Source organism: Rana temporaria, chromosome 1 (assembly GCF_905171775.1).
Source record: "Rana temporaria chromosome 1, aRanTem1.1, whole genome shotgun sequence".
In the NCBI taxonomy this organism is placed as follows: domain Eukaryota; kingdom Metazoa; phylum Chordata; class Amphibia; order Anura; family Ranidae; genus Rana; species Rana temporaria.
Genome location: NC_053489.1, coordinates 391,919,250 through 391,942,963, shown reverse-complemented (window position 1 = coordinate 391,942,963; position 23,714 = coordinate 391,919,250). Strand labels below are relative to the sequence as shown.

The following is a 23,714-nucleotide window of genomic DNA, read 5'->3' as shown; positions in this document are numbered from 1 at the left end:
GAGAGAGAGATAGATATATATCTCTATCTATCTCTATCTATCTATCTCTAATTTTTTTTTTTAGGGGGATGAGTTAATTTATTAACATTAACCACGCCGTCCTCAGTGTACTGAGCGGTGATTATTTATCACTGCTTAATAAACTGACATCTCAGCATTTCTGTGAATTTCTGGTACTGTAATATCGTAAAGTCCCACAAGATTCCAGTATCAGGGGCCGTTCTCCAGTGTTGGAAGCGTCTGTAGAACACTTAACTCCAAAGGTGAAGTGATTTACAAATCGTCATTAACCAGCACACAGAGGAGAAAGATCTGTGAATGCCGGAGAATGAAGCAGTGAATATATGTCTCTGCTTCATAAACGAACACCTGTGTCTCCTGTAGTTCAGAAGGTTGGTTTTCTGAAATGGGTAATACATATTAAGGGCATCGGGAATCTGTCATAAAACAACCCTAACCATAGGGAGCTATTGTAAGCATATTGCACTTTTAAAACCAACAAAGCCTGCCTTCCCGATTTGACTGTCCAAAATACATGGGCATTTCAGTAGAGCAAAGAGGCAAATTTCACTTATCCCTTCTATACACACATCTATTCATCTTTATACAGGTCAGCGCAATTTTAAACATATACACTCTCAACTCCTTCAAAAATGTAAAATGTATTTTTTAAAAGTCTCTCATATCTTCCAGTTAGTACGCACGGTCTTTTCCAGATGTTCCAGCACTGTGTATTAAAATGGCACCAGTGCAAAACTGTTAACAAAAACTGCTCACCTAAAGAATTGGACCACACTTGAGGATAATTCGCCTCACCACCACTCCTTCCGCCTTCAGATTCCAATTAAGGCATTCTGAGTATCTCCTTTTATACTCGTTCCTCATCTGTTTGTACATATCATGGTATATAAAGGGAAGGACCCTAGTGCTCTCTGTATGTAAATGTTTATTATACAAATTTACTGTTCTGCATTTAGTATTCCCAGCTCACTGCTGATACTCGGATAGGTATTATATGACCTCACGGGCTTGGCTCCTCCCACCCATACACGTTACACCCTTCTGGTGGGCTTTTTCAGTAGGTCTACTGTGGTGGAGAGGCGACTTATACTCTGTAGTGGTCTGAATCTTGAGGGGAGCAGGCATTTCACTCTGGGGTAGTTTCACAGGACGCTTTTTGTGAAGAGTTTTCCACCGGTACTATTTTTAATACAGTGGTGGAACATCCGGAAAATACCATATGTAGAGGTGAGAGACTCTTAAAAATAAATTTAAATTTTTTGTATGATTTAAGAGTGTATATGTTTAAAATTGTGCTGCACTGTATAGAGCTATAAGTCTTTTGGATAGACTTCCCAGAAGTGTAGCTGCAAAGGGTGGGCCAACTGAATATTGAACCCTACAGACTAAGACTCGTGTAAAGGCAGGCGCCCCAATACTTTGGGTAATATAGTGTATATGAGAGGTTCTGTACTCTCATGAATGTAATCGGTTGTGCAGTAAGGACATAAGCAGGTCTATGAAACTCCAACAATTTTGCCCCCAATAGCCTGCATTGACATGGCTCACATCAAAGCCATCTCAGTTGTGTCCTGGACATTTCTCTCACATCCCCATTTGCTATCCTTTTAGGAAAACTAAGCTTCTCACTTCCCTGACAGTCATAAATGAGATGAGATTTTTTTTCAGGGTTGATGAACAGTTGCCTTCTCACACCAGTGAAAGGGAAATGGAGTGTCTCCACCTCTTTTTCACAACCTCTTTCACCTGTTGTAGGAAGCTGATAGTTACACAGTAGTGGGGGATTTGTTTCATTATGCGATCTTTCTTGTGTGTAGGAGTTTGTGTACAGGGTAAACTCTTTTTTTCTTTTAACCAAACGACCCTCCTTTGTATATTCTTATGGCGAGGCCCCCCCCCCCCCCAAAACAAAATGCATATATTGCAGCTTGCTAGTCCTTAGATGTGGTGGCTTTCTTGGGGTTTTCCCCGAGCTTTTTTTTTTTTTTTTTCCTTTTTTAGTTTTTACATGACAGTGCTGCAAATTTACACACTATCAAAAGCAAAGCAGGAACTGGTCATGATTCGAACCATGTATGGGAAGGCTGATTGTACCAAAGTTTATCAATGAACTTCGGTAAAAGCAACCCGCTGGATTTTACAAGCAATTTATTACTAGTGGCTATTATAACTGCTACCAGTAATCACTGTGTTCTTCCTGTGAGGGAAGCCGCCTAGAGAACACAATGGCTCAGTTTTGACAGGGGGAATCTAGCATTTTTCTTTCCAGAAACCTGTGATTGCTCCCGATCAAGGGGTTAAGCGTGTCCTAGGGAAGCTGTTTTCTAACACTGGGGGGGGGGGAACGACAGACTGGAGGAAAAGAGATCTCTCCTTTCCTGACAGATTAGCGGTTTGCCTTGTTTACATAGGCACACTGCTGATCAGTCTCTTCACAGAATGATCGGAACACCAGGCCTGCTGATTGGTTCCCGCTGTGTCCAATCACAGCAGGAGCAGCGCTCCAGCGGCACATGCCTGCCCCTTACACCGCATGCACAAAATCACATACAGGTACATGATTTTGCGCATCCGGGCCACCCTGTCGCAGTATATGTACATGAGGCGGTCCGGAAAGTGGTTAAAAAATGTCGAGGATTAACCCCTTAGGTTCCACAGTGAATAACGAGCATGCTTTTACTGCATATACGGACTGATTTTTACGGTTTGTGTTTTGGCAACACTAAGTTGTAGGTAGCTACAAGGACACAAACTAAACGGTCTCCCATTCAAGAGTTCAATTAACCACCAGAGTGACAGTGCTCTCTGTGTTACTGAATCTCTGTAGGAGCAGTGCTGTCTCCTTTTGAACAGGAAGTAATTTAGGACTACAGATCACCTCCACCCTTCTTCCTTGGTACATGGGCAATTGGCATGTTCTGCAGTCAACAGAGTAAACTGAACAATGCTATCTGATGGTTTTCTGTGCTCACTGCCTTATCAGCTTACAACAGGGGTGCCCAACCTTTTGGAGAGAGGGCTGCTTAGGCAACTTGGTAACCAGTCACAGGCCACAATGAGAAGAGCCCACTCTACTTTCCTGCAGGCTATCTGCACTTTGCCACGGACTTCTATTATATCCTGTAGGTGTAGTGCACTTTCAGAAAGCGCACCAAACTCGCAGGTAATAGAAGTCTATGGCTCTGCACCTGCGGATCAGTTTGAAAGCCCAGTAACCACTGCAGAACAGATATATATATATATATATATATATATATATATATATAATTTCTGTGATTTTAGTAATAAACGTACCTTTTAATAACAGTATTCTGTCGCGGGACACATCAGAGGGCACCACAGGCTACTGGTTGGGCACCCCTGGCTTACAATGTTTCTTGTTGAGCAACAGTGATTTTTTTTTTTTTTTTTTTTTATTTAATTTTTTTAGGCTTTTCAGCAGGCCAAGGGGAACATTGTTTATTATTAAGGTTTACTTGCACTTTAAGGATTCCTTTTTCTATAGTGTCGCTCATTTCTATACTTTAGCAAAATTGTGTCCACTGAACAGCAAAAATGTAGAAATTATTTAAAAAAGAAAACCTTTATTGTGGAGGGCGGGGGCAAAGTGCCTTTTTGTTGTCATGGCAGCATTCTGGTCTGTAGTTTTGAGACTATTATCTAGTGATGAGCATGGGACTAGGAGAGGATCCCATTTGCCCTGCTTGTCCCCAGCATATTGATCTTGTGCTTACCATGTCCCTGATCAGTTTCATCAGAATGTCCCAAGTAGAATGGGGGGTTTTCAAATGATCTTGCTATGCTGCTCAACACAGCATGAAACCATTATTTACGCAGATGTATTTTACAACTCCTGAAATTGTGCTAGTGAATAATATGCAGATAAGACGTTATCTTCACTTCTTGATTACAGAAATGGCTATTTTGCTATTAGGCTCCATGTACACTTGCTTAAAGGTAGCTTTTACAGGAGTTTTGTGGTCTGCCTATAGAAGCTACTCAATGTTCTAATGTGCATGGACACAAAGGAGGATTACAGGCATATTTTAATCTGTTAGCCAGCTCAAAACATCTGAGGTTTTTTTTTTTTTTTTTTTTTTGTTTATGGTGTAAATGATTGAGTGCTTTCAAACTGAAATCGTTTGGGTGTCGGTGGTAAAGCGCTGCTGTTTTAGCGGCACTTTACCGTTGTTTTTGCGGTGATTTTCACCAACAGGGCACTTTTAACCCCCACTAGCAGCCGAAAAACGGGTTAAAAGATCAATGGATCAACTTGCGTACAATCAGCCTACCCAAGTCAATCCATGGATAGACTTGAATACAATCAGCTTGCCCATAGATTGCTTGAATCTCAGTCCCTGCTAAATCGGCCAAGATTTAATCCATCTATGGCTGGCTGGTAAACTGAAATATTTACAAATTTTGTTCTTGGGTTTTGGTTAAAGAATCTAGTATTCTCTGCACAACTGTATATTCTATTGTGTTCAAAGCAAACCACCATTAGTCTGTAGACACACTGGGCACTGTACACTAACAATTTCAAAACATTCCAAATGAATTATGTTGCTATTGGACTAGGTCTGTATTTAGCTAAAATTAAAAATTTCAGTTCAAGCGTTTTTCAATAAAAAAATAATCGGTTACTTTACAGCTGTGTGTGTGTGTGTGTGTGTGTGTGTGTGGTTGCAATCCCATGTGGGCAAAACCAGTTCTCTGGTGTGTAGCATATCACAATGAGTGTACTATATATGTAGAGAATCCCATGTGGACAGAGTGTCCCTGACAGTGTGCTTTCTGTGTTTGGTATGTCCTTAATGGCCTCTTTGGCAAAGTTCTCTGTGCTTAGCATGTTCTTGGTAGAGTGCCCAATGTAATCACATTGCCATTGTTTTTGTGTCCTTGTCTTGACTATATCCCTTGTTCACATTGTAGCTGCTCCTAGTGGCTATCCATGCTGGGCATTCTCTATCTTCACAGAATATATTGATGCAAGTCTAAAATGAGCACAGCATGGACAATGTAAAATGAGCACCAAGTTAAAAGTTAGAACCTTAGATCATGGGACAGCAGGGAACTGCCATGGGGGACATGTACTATTGCAAAAATGTAAAAAAAAGTACACCTGGGAGGGGAATTTTTTCATACAGCTTCAAGGGAAATATTATCACAAATTTAGTTTTAGGGACAGCAGCAACACATGCTTTTTCATCAAGTAGTTATAGGCCTAATTTGGCTAGATAAACTTGACTAGTTGTTTGCTCCTGTTCTTGCTGATGCAAAATTGTCCTGTTCCTGGCCAGTTTCTATCAAACTGTTAAGATACAGCACTGTAAAATCCCAGCAGCCAGACATTTTTTTGTCCCTATTCACACTGTCACATCACATGTGATTCGCACAGGAATTGCACTGCATTCTTGTGCAAATTACATGCGATTTGAACCCACTCATTTGAATGGCTCAAATCGCAATACATCTGCATTAAAAAGGCACGCATCTTTTTGTTCACTCTAACTGGATTGCATGGGTGTTAATACCCATGCGATCCAGTTCAGGAAAACATGCCGTGTTTTGAAAGCTGCTTTTGAGGTGTCCACAGCAGTTTGCATAAACACAGTACAATGGTTTTGCCGTGTGGGAAACGCACTGGAATCTCTGCTTTTCCCACAACGCATCATTGTGAACTAAGGCTTAATGGTGAAGATTTGTCAGGAATGTGCTAGTGACAAAGTACAGTTAAGTATTTTACTATGAGGGATTGCAGTCGCTTGAATACAGGGATTGGCAGCAGTCTGTACAAATCAATGTCGGCCTGCGGGGGAACTTTTACATGCATAAATGGGATGGATGAATGGCCCTGGACCCAAAGAGTCTGCATCCCGTATGCATTTAAATGCTCAAATGTGCAGTTACCAGTGTACAGCCAAAGCTTGTCATTCGTCTGTAGGTACTATAAAGGGCCGGAGTGGGACTCATTTTCAGCCCTGGAGTTTCATGCCTTAGACTAGCCCACTTTAGTTCACGACTATTAAAATAATGTAATTAAAACCTCAAAATATAAGTTTGCAATGGCGCCTAGTTAAGCCTCTAGTGAGCAGCCGACAGTGTGCTGATTGGTTCAGCTCCAGTAACATTCATTGGCGTGGATCGGGGGCCTCGCCCGGCGCATGCGCAGTTGCATGGTCGGCTCGCCGCGACCATCTTTTTTACGGGCACCCGATGCCCATAACGGACCTTACGTACACCCCAAAAAGGGGGTTAAATATACGTGCTGTCCATAAATTACCGGACGCTTGGCAACACAGCGCAGGCAAGGCGGGTGCAAGGATTTTTTCCAACTAAGGCGAAGGTGCATTTTGCCGCCCCCCCCCCCCCGGCACGCACGCGCACACACACGCCATACATTATATCTGTGCTCCATTAACCTTTAAAGGTTATGATGCTTAAAGTGATCGTTTAACTTATTAATCTTTTACAGAGAAAGATAGCATAGATGGCGTTATTCTGCATTGTGTTGTATATAATGTACTATTGCTGGGATTTTTAGTTCTCTATAGCTGGTGGTATCCTCCATTGCGTTGTATAATGATTATACTGCGCACTGCAGGTTACCACTGACCAGTTATAGAGGAACTACAAATCCCAGCAATAATACATTATACTGCGCAATGCAGAATACCAGCAGCTATAGAGAAAAAACAAATCCCAGCAATAAATTATGTAAAACACAATGCAGAATACCAGCAGTTGGAGGACTACAAATCCCAGCAATAATACATTATACAGGCTGCTTAATATATTATTGCAGGGATTTGGTGTGTTTTTATTTTTTATTTTTTTAAACAGGAAACTTTAAAACTGGTCCCCCCTACCTGTTTCTGAAGCCTTGCAAGTCGCGACGGCGGCACTGCGGGCATGTGTCCGGCCTGTGTGGTGAGCGCGGCGTGGTCTGGACTCGTCCTTCAGATGCCGCCCGCAGCGGCAGCCCACACACACTGCTGCCCCCCAGGACAAACCACCCCCCCCTCCATTAGTACAGACCCCCCTCAGGACAAACCTCCCGCTTTAATTAGTACAGACCCCCCATTAGTAGAGACCCCCCCCCCCCATCCATTAGTACAGATCCCCGGACAAACCACCCCCTCCATTTGTACAGACCCCCACCACAAGCCATCCCCCACAATTGGTACAGAACCCCCCACAAGCCATCCCCCACAATTAGTACAGAGCCCCCCCACAACTTGGCCATCCACCACAATTAGTACAAAGCCCCCCCCCCCCCCACAACTTAGCCATCCACCACAATTAGTACAGAGCCCACCACAATTAGTACAGAGCCCCCCACAACTTAGCCATCCACCACAATTAGTACAGCACCGCCCCCTCCATTAGTACCTCCAGACCCCCCCTCAGGACAAACCCCACCCGGGCGGCAGCTAGAGAGGACAGTGTGCAGCTGCGCCGCCGGGGTGGATAAGATGAAGTTTGTGACAGGACTCGAGAGAGGAGAGAAAACACTGCGGCGGTGGGGAGCGCGGGCTCAGGGAAGGAGAGAAGGAGGGAGAGGCGCACTCTGGCGCTTAAGCACCATCACCTCTGTGGCGCCATCGTGAGCTGCACCCCGCGCCGGGCACTCAGTCTCGGCCGCAAGCGCAGGACGGAGGCATATTTCACCGGCCCACAACCCCGACCAGCCCACCGGGAATTATCCCTGTTCTCCCGATTGGCCAATCTGGGCCAGGTACTATAGGTATACAAACACCTGGGTGCAGAAATACTTGTTTTTTATTTAATGGGCTTTAACCTTTTGCTGCCCCCTCACACAGTTCTATGTGGGCGGCAGCTCCAGACTGGGTAACGTACATGTATGCTGCAGCCTTTCACCCGACTTGTGCTGTGATTGGACAAGACATGAGTTTGGCAACAAGGTTGCCTGCCACACTATCCTATTCCCCCTTTAAGTCCCTGATCACCGCCATAACCAGTAAAGCTGCGTAAATTTGTGTGTGTGTATATATACCATAGTTTGTAGATGCTATAACTTTTGCACAAGACGGTTAATATGCCTATATTGGGATTTTTTTATTTCTATTAAATGTTTTATAAGGTGTGTGTGTGTGTGTGTGTGTGTGCGTGCTGATACCACTACCACCAAAAGAAGTTCCATTTGTGTGAAAAAAAGATATCAATTTTAATTTACATTCAGTGTTGCATGACTGCACGATCGCCAGTAAAAATAGCAGAAACTGACCTGGTCATGAAGGGGGTAAAACCTTTTGGAGCTCGATGGCTAAGAATTAAGAGACTGCAAATGTTATAGCAGTGTAAAATTGGCCAGCAGCAGGACCGTTTTTTAATAAGCGAGGCTGGGTCCACATTCACTAGAGAAGAGGAGCACAGGCTGGGTTTTTTTTTTCTTTCTTTTTTTTGTAAGAATAAAGATGCTACAGAGAATACAGCAACATTAAATTTGGCCTGCAACAAAAACAAAATGCACATAACAGCAGCCAATTGACTGACTGACCTCGGATCAACCAGTAAAAAACAAATTGAAATCCAAGACCCTCAATATTCATAACAATGTTGTTGACCGTCCAAAGAGCTAGCAATCCAAATTAAAGTTTTTTCACCGATCCTTATGTCTCCCTTTATAGTTTGATAGCTTTCCCTACTGCAGCTTCCAATACATCGACACTATGGTTGTTCTGTGCCCCCATTTTATAGTGTGGGGTTGACTTGTCCAAAAGCCCTCGTTTTGGCCTTTCTAAACCCGCTGACTGTTCAAATGCCATGCATTGCATTATGGTTGAAAAAGAGAAATTCCAGACAAATTTGCACATTGTTTGCAGAAATGCAAGTATTGACAAATATACCGTATATTTATGCTTTGATACCAGTGTCTGTAATGTAACATTCTGAATTCTTTTTATTTTATGCAAAGGTTTTTTTTAATTCTGTAATGCTCAGTAACTTGGTTGATATGTTCATGGGCCATGTCCACATTTTATTTTCCAGATGTTCCCTTTACCTGTGAATAATGGAAAGAGCAGACCAACAACACTTGCCAGCCAATTTGGTGCATCAGGTAAATATACATTTTACATATATTGGAGAAGTGCAGGATTTAAAAAAACAAACAAGCATGCCCCCTTATGTGATCAGTTCTCGGTCTTCACTGAGCAGAAACAGATTACTGTTGGTTATCAGCTCTCTGCTCTGCCCGTCCAGCGCTTACAGGAGCACCGGACTTGTGGAGGGGGCAGGAAGAGCGGGTTCAGGCGGCTGATTTTGGGTAACGGGAGTGCAGAAATAAGTGCACTCCTGTGACCCAGAAGAAAAGCATGGCCTTGATTTGGTCATGCTTCCTTAATATTTGGAAAGTGGAAAATCAATAGATGATATCAAATACAAATGAAGGTAAAACGGTGTACAAAGAAATAATCTGTTTTTTAATTTCTCAAGAAAATCCAATATATGCATTCCGATCACTTGATTGTGAAACTACGAATGTTCCCATAATGAAGTTGTGTATCTGAAGCCATGTTTACATGAGAGAGCCATGAAGCAAGAAGTGAAAACATTTTGCACTCTGTGGAAGAATGGTGTTCACATGAATGATCTTCAAAGGATCAGAAGAAAAAAAAACTTTTGTATTGTTTTCCCCCATAGCTTCACATCTGCCCAGGGTATTTCTTGCATAGAAACCAAACTTTCCCATGAGCAGGTTGCATTTGTTTTCATATTTTTGAGTATGAAGAGACTGGGTAAAGACCTAAATTCATACTGCACATATAAAAGCTGTCCGTTCCTTTTATTCATTGCTATGAAGGGTCCTGTATACACCAACTCTCAGAACAATATCCAGCAATGAATTATTTACAGATCCAATGATTTCATTTGTTTGTAGTTTCCAGACACCTGGCCTCCAATGTTAAAGACCTAAGCTGGCCATACACTGAACAATTTCGTTACGTTTTTTGATTTGATTTTTTTAATAGTGGGGCCAAATCGAGATTGATTTTTCTTGCTACTACAGTCAAATGAAAAACGGGATGAAAAAAATTGTTCTTAAACAAATTGTTTGTTTTTTTTTTTTATGTATTTTTTCCTTTTTTTGAGCAATTACACCAATTCCAAAATTTTGAAGTACTTCAAATGAAATTTGGCAAGTCATTGAATGTACTACGAATTTTTGTATGAATGTTCGTTTGAAAATCTACCAGTGTTATGGCCTACCTAATGCTTGTGCTGAAACGCCATTGGTTGAACATGAAGTGGCAAGAAAAAGTATGGAATTAACTGGTTTTCTGCAGTAATTTGCCATAAAATGTGATCTCATCCTCCATCTAAGGCACAATAATAAACAAATATAATGTGTTTAAGCTGATAAAATGCAAACCATTCTAATATCTCCGGTCTTAATTGAGGCACATTAAGGCCCCTCTAACACTGGGGCAGCGGTAAAGCCGTAATTTTTAGACGCTCTTTACCGTCAATTTTGTGACGCTATTCAGTCGCTAGCGGGGTGGTTTTTACCCCCACTAGCAGCCGAGAAAGGGTTAAAAACCACCACAAAGCATCTCTGCGAAGGCGCTTTACCGGCGATATAGCCGCAGTGCCCAATTGATTTCAATGGGCAGGAGCGGTATAAACACTGCTCCAAATTTTAACCGTCCTGCTAGCGCACTGCTCCTAGTGAACGCATAACGGGATGTCACACTGGAGAGACAGCAGCGGCTGTTTCAGGTCAGTTTGCAGGTGCTTTTGTTAGCATTGTAGCGCCTGCAAACCGACCCAGTGTGAAAGGAGTCTTAATGAAAGCTTATTGGAGTCAGTAGTTTGCACACATGGAGTCCAGTTAATGAAATTAGTTTGGAGGTGTGGTTTAGAGTTATGTTGAGACATTCAGGCTGGGTTCACACTACTACACTACTTTCATCCTACTTTGCTCTGCTACATTGGTCCTACATCCATCCTACTTTCATGAACCGGATACTACTTTGGTCCGACTTCAATGATATTCAATGGGTTGAAGTAGAATCAATGTAGGACCAAAAGTAGTACAGGGAGCATTTTCAAAGTCGGACCAACTTGTGTAGGACCAGTTAAGACAGCTCTCATAGGGAAACATTGATTTTCACACGTCATGCTACATGAGGCTCCCAATGTAGGACCGTTTGTCGGACAAGTGTGAACCCAGCCTCAAACATTTTAAGATTGCTGTTCATAAGAAGCATCAGCTGAAGTGAACCATAGCTCATAAGGAGCTCTCTGAAGACATACAATCAAGAGTAGTTGATCTGTATAAGGCTGGAAAGGGATACAAAGCCATCTCAAAGTGTTTAAGCATCCATCAGTCAGCAGACAAATTGTCTGTCCTATAAATGGAGACAGTTTAGTACTGTTGCTACTCTTCCTAAAAGGGGGCCCCAGCCAAGTTGACTTCCAAGGTACAATGCAGATTTTTTTTTTTTTTTTTTAAACTAAACCATGAGCAACAGCTAAAGGATTGACAACGTCACTGGGACAGGCAAACATCCCTGAGTCTGCCATATGCAAGTCTTTAAACGGGCAGGTGTGCATGTTTAAGGCAGGTGTACACCAGGGGGGAAGCTCCAAAATAAACATTGCTGCATGCCTGAAGAGTACCTCGGAAAACTGCAACGCTACTGGAAAAATGGTTTTTGGAACATTGAATTTTTTTTTTAATTGTTTGGAACAAATACTCTGCGCTATGTATGGCTCAAAAAGGGCACAGCTTGCCAATATCAAAGCATCATTGCAATGGTCCAGTATGATGATGGAGGGAACATCATGGTTTGGGCTTGCTTGACTGCCCCAGGGCCTGAACCACTTGCAATCATTAAGGGGAAAATAATTCCAAAGTTTACCAAAATATCCTGCAATAATGTCAGGATGGCTGTCTACCAGCTAAAGCTTGGTAGAAGTTGGTTGATGCAGGGGAGCATGACCATAAACATTGAAGTAAATCCACTACAGACTGCCTTCAGAAAACCAAAAATGCAGCTTTTGGAACGGCCATGCCAGAGCCCAGACCTTAACCCTATAGAGGTGCTATAGAATGAATTTTGAGAGCCATTCACAACAGACATCCTACCAATGTGTCTGAGCTGAAGCGGTTTTGTAAAGAGGAATTCCTCCTGAACGTTGTACAGGTCTGATCCAGAGCTACCAAAGTGCTTGCCTGAAGTCATTACTGCCAAAGGAGGATCTATTAACACCAAGAGTTCATTTACTTTTTCCTCCAGCACGGTGAATGTTTAATGGTGTGGTCAGAAAAGACACAAGAAATTTGAATAATTTGTGTGTCATCAGTTTAAGCACATTGTTTGCCTATTGTGACTTAGATGGGAGTCCGATCATTTTATGGCAAATGTCTTCAGAAAGCCAGTTAAAGTGTTACTTAGACCAGTGGTCCCCAACCTTTTTGGCACCGGGGACCGGTTGGGTGGAAGAAAATGTTGCCAAGGCCCGGTTGGGGGGAGTTTAAAGATGGCATGCAGGGGGTAAGCGATTTTTCGCGGGCAATTTGTCAGCGCATTATTTCTATTATTACATTGTAGTAATAAATAAAAAAGTTAAACCCACCATAATGCAGAATCAGTGGGAGCTTTGAGCGTGTCACTTGCCATGTTGCCTGCCACCAGATGTGGTAAGGCCCCAACAGATGAAGGCAGTGCCCCCCTCCGCAGATGAAGGCAGTGCCCCCCTCCGCAGATGAAGGCAGTGCCCCCCTCCGCAGATGAAGGCAGTGCCCCCCTCCGCAGATGAAGGCAGTGCCCCCCTCCACAGATGAAGGTATAGCCCCCCTCCACAGATGAAAGTAGTGTCCCCACTAGGCAATGGGGGGGGGGCAATGTGATAATTTTTTGGGAGAGAGTTGGAACATTGGTGCTAAGTGGGAGAGGGGGGTAATGGTGCTAAGTGGGCGGATGTTTGGGACATGTTTGGGGAGAGAGGGGCTACTTGGGATGAGTGGGGGATATTTGGGATACATGAGAGGAGAGGAGAAACATTTGGGATACGTGGAGGGACATTGGGGATAAGTGAAAAGCATTGTGGATAAGTGGGGGGGGGGGGGGGAGAGAGGAGAGACATTAGAGATAAGTGGGGGGACATTGGTGTGACAGGAGGAACATTGAGGACTTTAAGTGGGGGAGACATTGATGCTCTGTGTATGTGTATGTACATCCGTTTCACATACCGCAGTTCACTTGGTCAATCAGCTGCAGATCCATATCCCTGGAGAAGTCTTTTCATAGCATGTGGGGACCGGGATAGAGCTGGCGCCGCAGCACCAGTGCCAGAGTGGCTGCCACAACCTGGGGGAAATCATCCAATCCAGAGAGGAGGAAGAGAAGACGGCGGCGGTGGTTCACACAGCAAGGCGGAGGCGGGACTCCTGGAGCAATCCAGCCCTGCCAGCGCATGTGACCTCCGTTTGTCCAATCTCTGAATGGAGCCTGGTGGCCGAAGCCCAGAGCACAGCCAGTCACGCAGCAGCAGCCCTGAGCCCAGCCCACCACAGGCACACACACTACGTCGGCGAGCGGCGAGTCCTCCCGCGGCGCCTCCTCCTCGGCCAATGGCGTGGGGTTTGCCTTTCGGCCAATCAGGAAGCGGGGAGGACCCACAGTGAAAATATTTAAAAGTTCCTCGGGCGGCCCGGTACCGTTTGATCCACGGACCGGTACCGGTCCGCGGCCCGGGGGTTGGGGAACACTGACTTAGACCACAACCGTAAAATCAGTCTGTGCAGTAAAACATGCTTGTTATACCCACTGTGGAACCTAAGGGGTTAATCCTAAGCATTATGTAAAAAGACTGTTTTAATCCTGTATGCAGAGATCCTCCCCTCCCTACACTGTCCCCTGGACAAGTCTGGATAAGATGGAGCCTTTGGAGTCAGGCTGCACATGCTCAGTTTAGTGTTTTTTGTGATAATTTTTTTCTTGGGCGAGTGCATGTGATCAGCACAGGGGCAATCGGCACTGTCCAGACAGGATCAGGCCTGCTGTCTCATAGGACATCTTGGTGCAGTATGAAAACTGCTACAGGCTTCACCAGGGACTTGTAGAAATCACAAGACTGCTGACGAGAAAAGGTATTTTAGCATTTTCTAGTTACTAACATATTTGCATTTCCATGTTCTGTGGACGACCAGATGGTAAATGTAGGTTCTGGGTTTAGTATCACTTTCATTTCACGGGTTCACATACTTTTTCTTGTCACTGTAGATGATGCTCAGAATTTGTGTCATATAGTTTACAGAAGCACCCTTTTTAAAAATGAAAAAGTTTGATATGTTTTTGGGGGAAGAAAATGGCACTTGCTAAGAATTCCACTTCTGATTTGTTTTTGTATAGTACATGGCCATTACAATTGGTGAAGTACATATTCTGTTGAAGCTGTGTGTATGTGAATATGCTGAAAGTGTGTATGCACAGAATATACACAGCTTATTTTTGTGTTTAAAAAATGGATTCACACATTCATGTTAATCTAAAGCTATATTATAGCTGTATTGCAATCTTTATAGATTGGACTGAGGGAAGTATTTATGTGCCATACCTGTGGGATCCCCATGGAAGCTGGAAATTGCTCTAAGCACCGTGACTACAGTGATCTCCACTAGATTCCAGGTCCCACAGGTATGGCACATATACTTACATTGGGAACAATGCAAGTATGTACAAATTAAATTGCCATACCAGAAATTCTGCTTTGACCATGTTGTTTAGATAGTAAGTTAAAGGAAAACTAAAATATTTGCTTTGCTGGTTGTAGATCCTGGCATGTAGATGACCAGTTGCTAGGCTTTCGTGTGTGAAGGCCTAGCACTAGGGAATCGGCTAAATGTAACTGATTATCCCTCCTCAGAAAAATTCATATGACTAAAGTATGCAGACTTTCCCATGTGTCTAAGTTTTATAACATAGTTTTGTCTGTTTCCGAGTATAGGTCCTCTTTAAATATACATTTTATTTTTTTGTAAATTTTTTTATTTTTTGCAATCTCTATTTTTCAAAAAATTTGGTACAATACAACAGGAAAGCTACACATTGTAACATGAATCTGAGCGTTTTTTGACTTGTATAAACTGCTACAAGGAAGAAAACTAACACCTTTCTCAGACTTTCTGATGTGGTTCATCACAATGTTGTATATAGTTATTGATGCTAAACCTGGGACCCTGCACGGTTTAGATGTCCCCTGTCCCCTGCATGTACCAATGTCACCGACACATGCGTACTGGGGCAAACTGAAGCAATGGCACCTATGTGCCGTTGCTTCAGTCTGCGTGCCGTTACGAGCATGCGCAGGAGTGACGTCATTGTGGCTCTGGCCAATCACAATGCGGGAGCCGCAATACCCAGAAGTAACTCCGAGGCGACATGTCAGCGGCCGGAGGATGAGACGTGGACCGCTATAGGGGCTTCGATCTGAGCTAAGTAATACATAATGAGCTAGTATGCTTTTTTTTTTTTTTTTTTTTTTTTATATTTAACAAGGGTTTACTTCCTCTTTTAAAGCCTAAATGTTGCTAAAATAAAAACCTAAAAGCCATCACGAAGGACATAACTTGGTGTTACTAAGCCTAGTACCCTGTATTCACTATATCTGGTCTCTCAGTACATGTAAATGCAATTTATGTTTGTAAATATAAGCTGCTAAATACCCTTTTCTCATCAGCAGTATATAGCAGTCTTGTGACTTCTGTTGGTGTCCAGCTAAGCACTGATTAATGCTTGTAGAAGGATTTTTCATTCTCCTCTGACCCTTCTATGAGGCTGCATAACCCCTGACTTTGTCTGGTCAGGGCTGATTGGCCCTGTGCCAATCACATGCACCCTCCCAAAAAAACGCTCTACCAATACACACCAAACTAAGCATGTGCAGAGTGCCCCCAAAGGCTCTGTACGATCAGTAGATGGATTGGGGAAAGTAAAAGTAGGGGAGGATCAGGGATTAGAGAAGACGGGATGAAACAGCATTTTTACACAATGCAGAGGATTAACCCCTTAAGTTCCACAGTAAGTATAACCTGTGTGCTTCACTGCATATACAGAATGATTTTACTGTTGTGGGTTTAGTAACATTTTAACAGTTAAGATTTTCAACTAATGCCTAGTACACACTATAAAAAAATTGGACGCAAAATACCACTTTCGAAAGCTGGTCAGGACAGTTGATGCAAAAAATATCCGAAGGGACAAGTGTGAAAAATATTCTTGTATAATGGAGTGCCTTATTTTCAAAAAAAAATTTGTATGGTATTTGTAAGAAAAGAGTGACAAAGACCACGCATGCACAAATGATACTTTACTTTACTTTTGAAGTTGTATTCTGTCGGACAAGAATTTTCATAGCTTTAGTAACCTATTTGTATTTGATATGGGACTAGCCTGCAATGTGTGTTTTTATATATTTTTGGGGGATATTTATTATAGCAAAAAGTAAAAAATATTGCATTTTTTTTTTTTTTAAATTGTCGCTCAATTTTTTGTTTATAGCGCAAAAAATAACCGCAGAGGTGATCAAATACCACCAAAAGAAAGCTCTATTTGTGGGGGAAAAAAGGACGCCAATTTTGTTTGGGAGCCACGTCGCACGACCGCGCAATTGTCGGTTAAAGCGACGCAGTCCCGATTTGCAAAAAGGGGCCTGGTCCTTTAGCTGCATTTTGGTCCGAGGCTTAAGTGGTTAAGCTAGTGCATTGTTGGTTCACTTACCTTTTCCTTCCATTTCCCTTCTAAATGTTGTTTTTTTTTTTTGCTTTCTTTGTCTGAATTTCTCACTTCCTGTCCCTCCTCAGTAAGGTGTTCGAAGTTACTTTCCACCGCTCCGATGATGGTGGAAAGCTTACTGAGGAGAAACAAAGTGAGAAATTCAAACAAAGAAAAAAACAATTTAGAAGGGAAATGGAAGGAAAAGGTAAGTGAACGAACAATGCACTAGCTTATAGGAACCTATTTAGAAAATAAAAAACAAACCTTTACAAACCCTTTAAGGACTAGACAAGTTGCTTTTTGCATTTAATTTAATATTTTTTTTTTTTTTTTTTTAATGGCTCAGGAATGAACCGAACACCATAGAGCAGTGGTCATCAACCCTATCCTCGGGGCCCACTAACAGGCCAGATTTTATGTATTACCCTGGGGAGATGCAGACTAGAATACTGCAATCACTGAGCAGCAACTTATATCCCCTGTGATGTATTTAATTTATCTTGAAAACCTGGCCTGTTAGTGGGCCCTGAGGACAGGGTTGATGACCACTGCCATAGAGGGACAAGGTTGGGAACCACAACAGTGTCGTGTTAGAATTTTATTTTATTGCAGATGGGTTTCCTTCAAAGTTTTGACAGCATTGGGATGATCTGTAAATGCCACAGCTTTTGCTCTATTGCCGTAAACATAAGATGCTCAAGTGACTAGATCTTTCCTGTTTAGCGGAGAAACTGTTATATGGGGCATCTAGAATTTTTAATTGTGCTTATGATGTACACTAAAATATTTGCCCCTTTTGGTCTTTAATTCCTATTAAAAATAGCAGAACAGTTCCTGGTATATGTAAGGGTACCTAGGCACTCCTGTGCCTTCAGTCTCGGCTGTATTTGTGTAGTGCAAGATCATTTTGGGCTCTGTTACCTCTGACCGATAGTCTCGGGGTATTGGTGTGAGATTTGGTAACGTCACAACTATGTTGCTCACTGTTGTCTTTGCTAAAGGCTCTAACATGTGGAAGTTCAAACCTTGTTAAGATGCCATCTGAAAAAACAATTTAGGGTAGGCATAAAAAAGTGAGTTTTTGACTTCATGGGCACTTACCAACTCAAGTGTAAAATCCCAGTGCTTTCCTGCGCCCTGGGAGCCACATGTGTTTACCAATGGCTGTATGTGGGAATGCTTGGGTAGATGCCATTGGCTTCTGCATCAGCATCTACCTGTGCATGTACAGTGCTTCTCCCTGGATGCTACACGTTGCATCAAGCATGTATGTCTAAATGAAGAAGCCACCAGCATTTATCTGGTCATGGCCACATACAGCAATTGGCTTGTATTGGCAGCTGTATGCAGCTTGCTGGGTACGGGAAGCACCAGGGATTTCACACCTCATCACACAGTAGCTGGCAAGAGCCTGTGTGCCTAAGACTACTTTTTTTTTTATTGGTTTTCAATGAAACAAGCATTTTGATAGTCGTAAATCCGCATTAAGTTTTTATTGCACATGTTCAATAAAAACAAATGAATAAAAATGTTCATTTAAAATTAATATTTAATATATGCATATAAACAAATCTGAAGGAATGACTTTGTGGAAGTTAACCCGGCCCTCAGAATCCACATTCATCATTGCATCAACCTATGTAAACCTTACAAAGCACACTGCAATGTCCATTCTCCTGTTCATGTAATTTTTTTCATGTAAATTTTCTTTGCGTTCATTTTCTGTCCCCTGGCTGCAGCCTGCGCCATGTCAGCTTTTGGTATCTCGTTCCAGTGCAGTGTGCTTTTCCATCCCTTCTGCAGATATATGGCTGTAATATTGCTTCTGACAAGGTCCAATGTTTACACCAGCCGGGGCCAGAGCTTTTGTGTTATTTCTAATTGGTGCTCCAATTTTTTTATTTTTTTTTAAACGAATGGAAATTCTGAACAATCCTGAAAAAAATGAATCAATTGCAGCCTCACTGTGCCCCCATCATATGCAGCCTCTGAACCCCCCGGCCCCGCCCCATTCGCTGTCTGACCGGCACACACTTGCCCCATCCTGGTGGCAGCGAGCTGTGGGACACGCAGCAGGTGACTGCAGCAAGCTCCTGTGTCCTCCATGGCTCTGCCCTCCCGTTCTTCCATTCAGTTAGGTGTCCAATCAGGTAGTGGGTATTGGATCCATGACTCCTGATTGGCTGAGAGGCAGTTCAGTGTTGGCAAAGCAAATTATTAATTTACTTTGCTAACCCACCTGGGTGAACTGCGAGCACAATGCTCTGCGCTTGCAGTTCACCTTTTTTGAAGCCTATTTGAGCCTATGGTTCTAATCCGGTGCTTCAAAAATAAAATAATCTGCCGCTGGAAATCAGGTGCCCAGCGTCCGAAAAGGGACCAGACTCCTGAATAGGGGGTGTTAGCAGGGGCATTGGATACATTCATGTAATTCATGAAGTGATCTATTTCATGGAGAGGGGGCGGCGCCTGTGGGCCCTTAATGCATACGACACCTTTTGTGAAGGATTTGACGGCACACTGAGCATGCAGGCAGAAAGGCGCAATGCGAAAATGTCACTGCAGGGAACAGCAACAAAGGTTTGGGAAATGTAAGGTAATACGTTATGGTTTGGATGTGGAAAAGTACTATAGGAGAGTTTACTACCACTTCAAGAGGTAAGGGGAATAAGTTTTGAGGTGATTAGGGGGAATTAAAGCCTCGTACACCCGATCGGATTTTCCACAGACAAAGCCTTGGACTTTTGTCTGAAGGGCATTGGCCAGGAACTAGTTTTGTTTATAAACGGCACACAATTGTGGACCAACAAACACGAACGTAGTTACGTACTACATAGTTTTTCAGCTCTTTAGCACCACCCTTTGGGCACCTTCTGCTAATGTTGTTGTGTTTTGGTGAGCATTGCTTTCGAGTATGCGTGTTTGTCCGACGGACTTGTGTACACACGCTCAGAAAATCCGACAACAGACTGTTGTCTGCAGAAAATTTTCAAGCCTGCCATCCAACATTTGTCCGGAAAATCCAACAATTGTCCTGCGTATAAACGATTGCATTTTCTGCCAATAGCCTGTCATCACACAATTCCTGTCGGAAAATCCGATCGTTATGTATGAGGCTTTAGAATGAATGTTACTTTTTGTATTTATGAATCCTGCTTCTGATGAATGTTTATAAACACTGTGCAGAAGGTTTATCTTTAACGGCTTAATTAGTTGCTGTATTACACAGCATGCTTTGGTGATTTCACCCCCAAGTTACAGACTGAGTTGGAAAGGGATAGATCTTCTGTCATGATCTGGGGTCCCCATGGGGAGATTTTCTTTCTTCCTGTCTGGACACAAAGTAATGATGGTAAATCTCCCTAATGGGGACACAGACTGCAATGGAATCCTTTTTTTCCAAAAATCCCTGTGGTTATCTGTTAGTCCCAATGACAACTACTCCCCTTATTGTGTGTAGTGTATAGGCTGTGGCAGGAGCAGTAAATGAGGTGAAATGTCACTAACCAGCTCAAGGCAGCAATAAAAACCTGGCAAAATGATTCATTCTTCTCGAGCAATGTTTTCATACCAGGCTGGTAAAGCCAAAGCTGCCATAACCAAGGTTTACATCGGCAGCTTATTGGACTGAATAAAAAATGTCCATTAACACATCTATTCTATTTCTGTACTGATTCTTGTCCGGTGGGTTTCCTCTTTTTGGGCTTTAGAACTTCTCTGGCAAGTATATTGTGAGCTGTCACATCCTGTACCCTGACCTCTGTGCAGCCATGTGACCCACCAAGTCAAAGGTCCCCTACCCACCTGCTGCATTCTCTGAAAGTGTTGGCTAGTGAAGGGGAGAGAGAGCTGACGACAAGCTACAGGATGTAATTCCTCTGCAGCGCTTGGAGAACACAGCGGGGAAAGATTGCCCTGGCTGTGTGCACATGCGTAGTATGGTTTCTTTCAGTATGCTTTTATACAGACCAGCTTACAAACACTATGGATATCCTTTTCTGTATTTTTATGTGCGGTCTCTAAAAACATAGATGGCTTGCAACCTAGGGATGGGATAATATCATAGGCTCATGCCATGTGCATATCTGGAAGGGCTCTGAGCAGTACTACATTGATGAAAAGTGTCACTAGCATTAAGAGCAGTTTTTTTTTTTTTTTCTGTACCAGGCCAAGCTGACTTCATATCACTTGATATAGGGGTCTAAATGGGCTTCTTGCAACCACCCCTCTCTTGAAGTGATAGCTGTTGGAATCCATAATCTATTCCTTGATGAGAAATCTATGCAATGATAATATCCTGTTCTGTAAAAAATAAATGTTAACGCGTGCGCAGCGCACCCACATTGCGGAGTGTCTTGGTGATTTGGCAGTGCAGTCACAGACAAGCATATGTCTCACCGCCTGTCATTCTCCAAAAGGATTCTGGTCACCTGCCCATCTATGGCTAGCCTGACTCTCTACCGTTTGTATGTAGTACCTGCCACCCCTTTTGCATTTTAGTGTTTCTCTCAGCATATTCCAATGTATTTTTATGTGTCTATCTGAAAAAGTATTTGGTTTTCTGTCTATCACTTTCCCTCTACCTTCTTTCTCTCCCTTTCCTTCCCTCCTATCATAAAACACAATTCATCAAGGGAATTTGATGAATATTCATGACCTGCAGAAATTAATATGCATAATTATGTAAATTATATAACAGTTAAGCAACCAGATCTCTAGAGTGGCAGAAAAAGGAGGCAGTAGTGCGAGCACAATAGAACCAATAATTAGAAGGTATCATTTTGGCTCTATTTTGTTGCTTATTCAAGCAGCACAAAATGGTAATATGGTGTCTGTGTTCAAATTTACTGTGTGCTGTACAAGCATGGAACTTGGAGAGATATGACCTACAGAAAAGCAGGATTGAATGTTTATCATTTTTAAATATCTAAATATTTTTTTTTTATAACCATTGGAACAGCTTGATGTCTGAGTGCTGCTGAAGATTGAAGGTTACACCATTCTATGTACATATAGGCACCCATACATTGATTTTTATATATATATATTTTTTTCTGTTTAAGGTATGGAGGAAAGAACTGCATCTGGTGCCTGGGGAGCTGGTGATCACAATGGTTCCTCATATGATCAAGGAAGAGTAAGTTGAAGGAAAAATAAATAAAAACGTGATGGCAGTCCAGGAAAGTTTATAAACCGGACAAAGGATTTGTAATTCTGCTTATCCAGTCTTATAATGTAAACACCCCTGTCAGCAAACCCCTCTGCATTTTAAGCAATATACCCGGTTTAAGACCACAAACCTGCTGATTGGACAAAGTAGAAGCAGCTTACAATTATGAAGTCATCGTGCTCTCCCTTCCTGTAGGCATGTTCACAAGTGCTAGACTGCTAGCACAGTACAAGACTATAAAACCATAAATGGCTTAGTGTTAAGCCTCCCTCTCTCAGTATGAGTACTGCTGTGCAGGGATTTACGAGACTCCCATCAAGTACATTTGATGGTTGTATGTAAAGTCCATATCATGGGAGTCCCAAAAAATGTAAAATGTCATTTTTATTTTCTGTTTTCACCTTTTGCTTGTACTTCTTTTTTCAGGGATATGGTGATTCCTCCCATTATGGTGAACCCAGGGATCATCCTTCACATGAAGGCAGTTTGTCATCTACTCCTTTCTTAACAACTGGACTTGTAGGTGAGACACAAGTGAATGTAGATTCAAAGGTGCAGACCTTGTCCATATGCAGTGTTCATCAGATATGCTGTAAATATTAGTTGTGGTCAGGGCTTTTTTTCAGGGGGAACTTGGGGGAACTCAGTTCCACCACCTTTGGCTCCGACCCTTTGGTGCCTTCTCACCACAATCACTTGTAAACACAGAAGTCTGGTTTCTGTGTTTACAAGTGACAGCTCTGCCCTGTGTGTAACCCCCCTGAACTCTGCACTCTGTATGTATGGCAAACCTGGTATTTAATGCCCCTTTAAGACCCTTCTACTGTTTGTGAAATTTGAACAGGGTCGTGGTTGAGTTCCTGCACCTATTTTCTGAGAAAAAAAGCTCTGGATGTGGTTAATCTGCTCCAGGTCTGAATTAACTGGATGTTTCACAGATTTACTAGTACAAACGAGTTGCCATTGATTTACAGATCTTAACCACTTAAGGACCGCCTCCTACACATTTACGTCGGCAGAATGGCACCGCTGGGCACAATCCCGTACGTGATTGTATAAAGCCCAGCGGTGGGTCGCGGGCGCGCGAAGCTCCGGGACCGTGGGACTCGTGGACCCGATCGCCGCTGGAGTCCCACGATCGGTCCCCGGAGCTGACGAATGAGGATAGCCGTGTGTAAACTGACTAAACTGAATAAAAAAGTATTTTTTATGTTTTTGGGGGATATTTATTATAGCAAAAAGTAAAAAATATTGCATTTATTTTTTTTAAAAATTGTCGCTCTATTTTTGTTTATAGCGCAAAAAATAAAAACCGCAGAGGTGATCAAATACCACCAAAAGAAAGCCATTTGTGGGAAAAAAAGGACGCCAATTTTGTTTGGGAGCCACGTCACACGTCCACAATTGTCAGTTAAAGCGACGCAGTGCCGAATCGCAAAAAGGGGCCTGGTCCTTTACCTGCATTTTGGTCCGGGTCTTAAGTGGTTAAAGTCTAGCGCACACAAAAAATTATTATTTTTTTTTTTTTTTTCAACCCAGCGGGCTGAACGTAACAAAACTGAAGAGCTTGGGAGGAGCCAGTGTACTTGCTATGCAATGTTAGTACAGCAATCTCCCCCGCTAATGTATTCCGACGGGGGCGGCTGTCAGAACACACAGATTTGCACTCAGATGCCGATGCTGATCAGATGCCAATCGGCAGAACTTTTTCGGTTATGCCCCTTCGACATAAGCCTCATAAGCCCCTTCTCCACACACACGCCTCCTGCCCATGA

General features: G+C 42.7%; 1 protein-coding gene across 6 annotated transcripts in view; it reads left to right on the top strand.

The window, feature by feature from the left end:
* Positions 1-23,714, top strand: part of TCF3 (transcription factor 3) — a 137,623-nt gene that overhangs the window by 44,071 nt on the left and 69,838 nt on the right. For all 6 annotated transcript variants that reach the window (XM_040322629.1, XM_040322631.1, XM_040322630.1 and 3 more), the window contains 3 exons: positions 9,034-9,103; positions 21,833-21,906; positions 22,366-22,462. In XM_040322629.1, the coding sequence (XP_040178563.1) occupies positions 9,034-9,103; positions 21,833-21,906; positions 22,366-22,462 (241 nt within the window). The remainder of the gene's footprint in view (positions 1-9,033; positions 9,104-21,832; positions 21,907-22,365; positions 22,463-23,714) is intronic.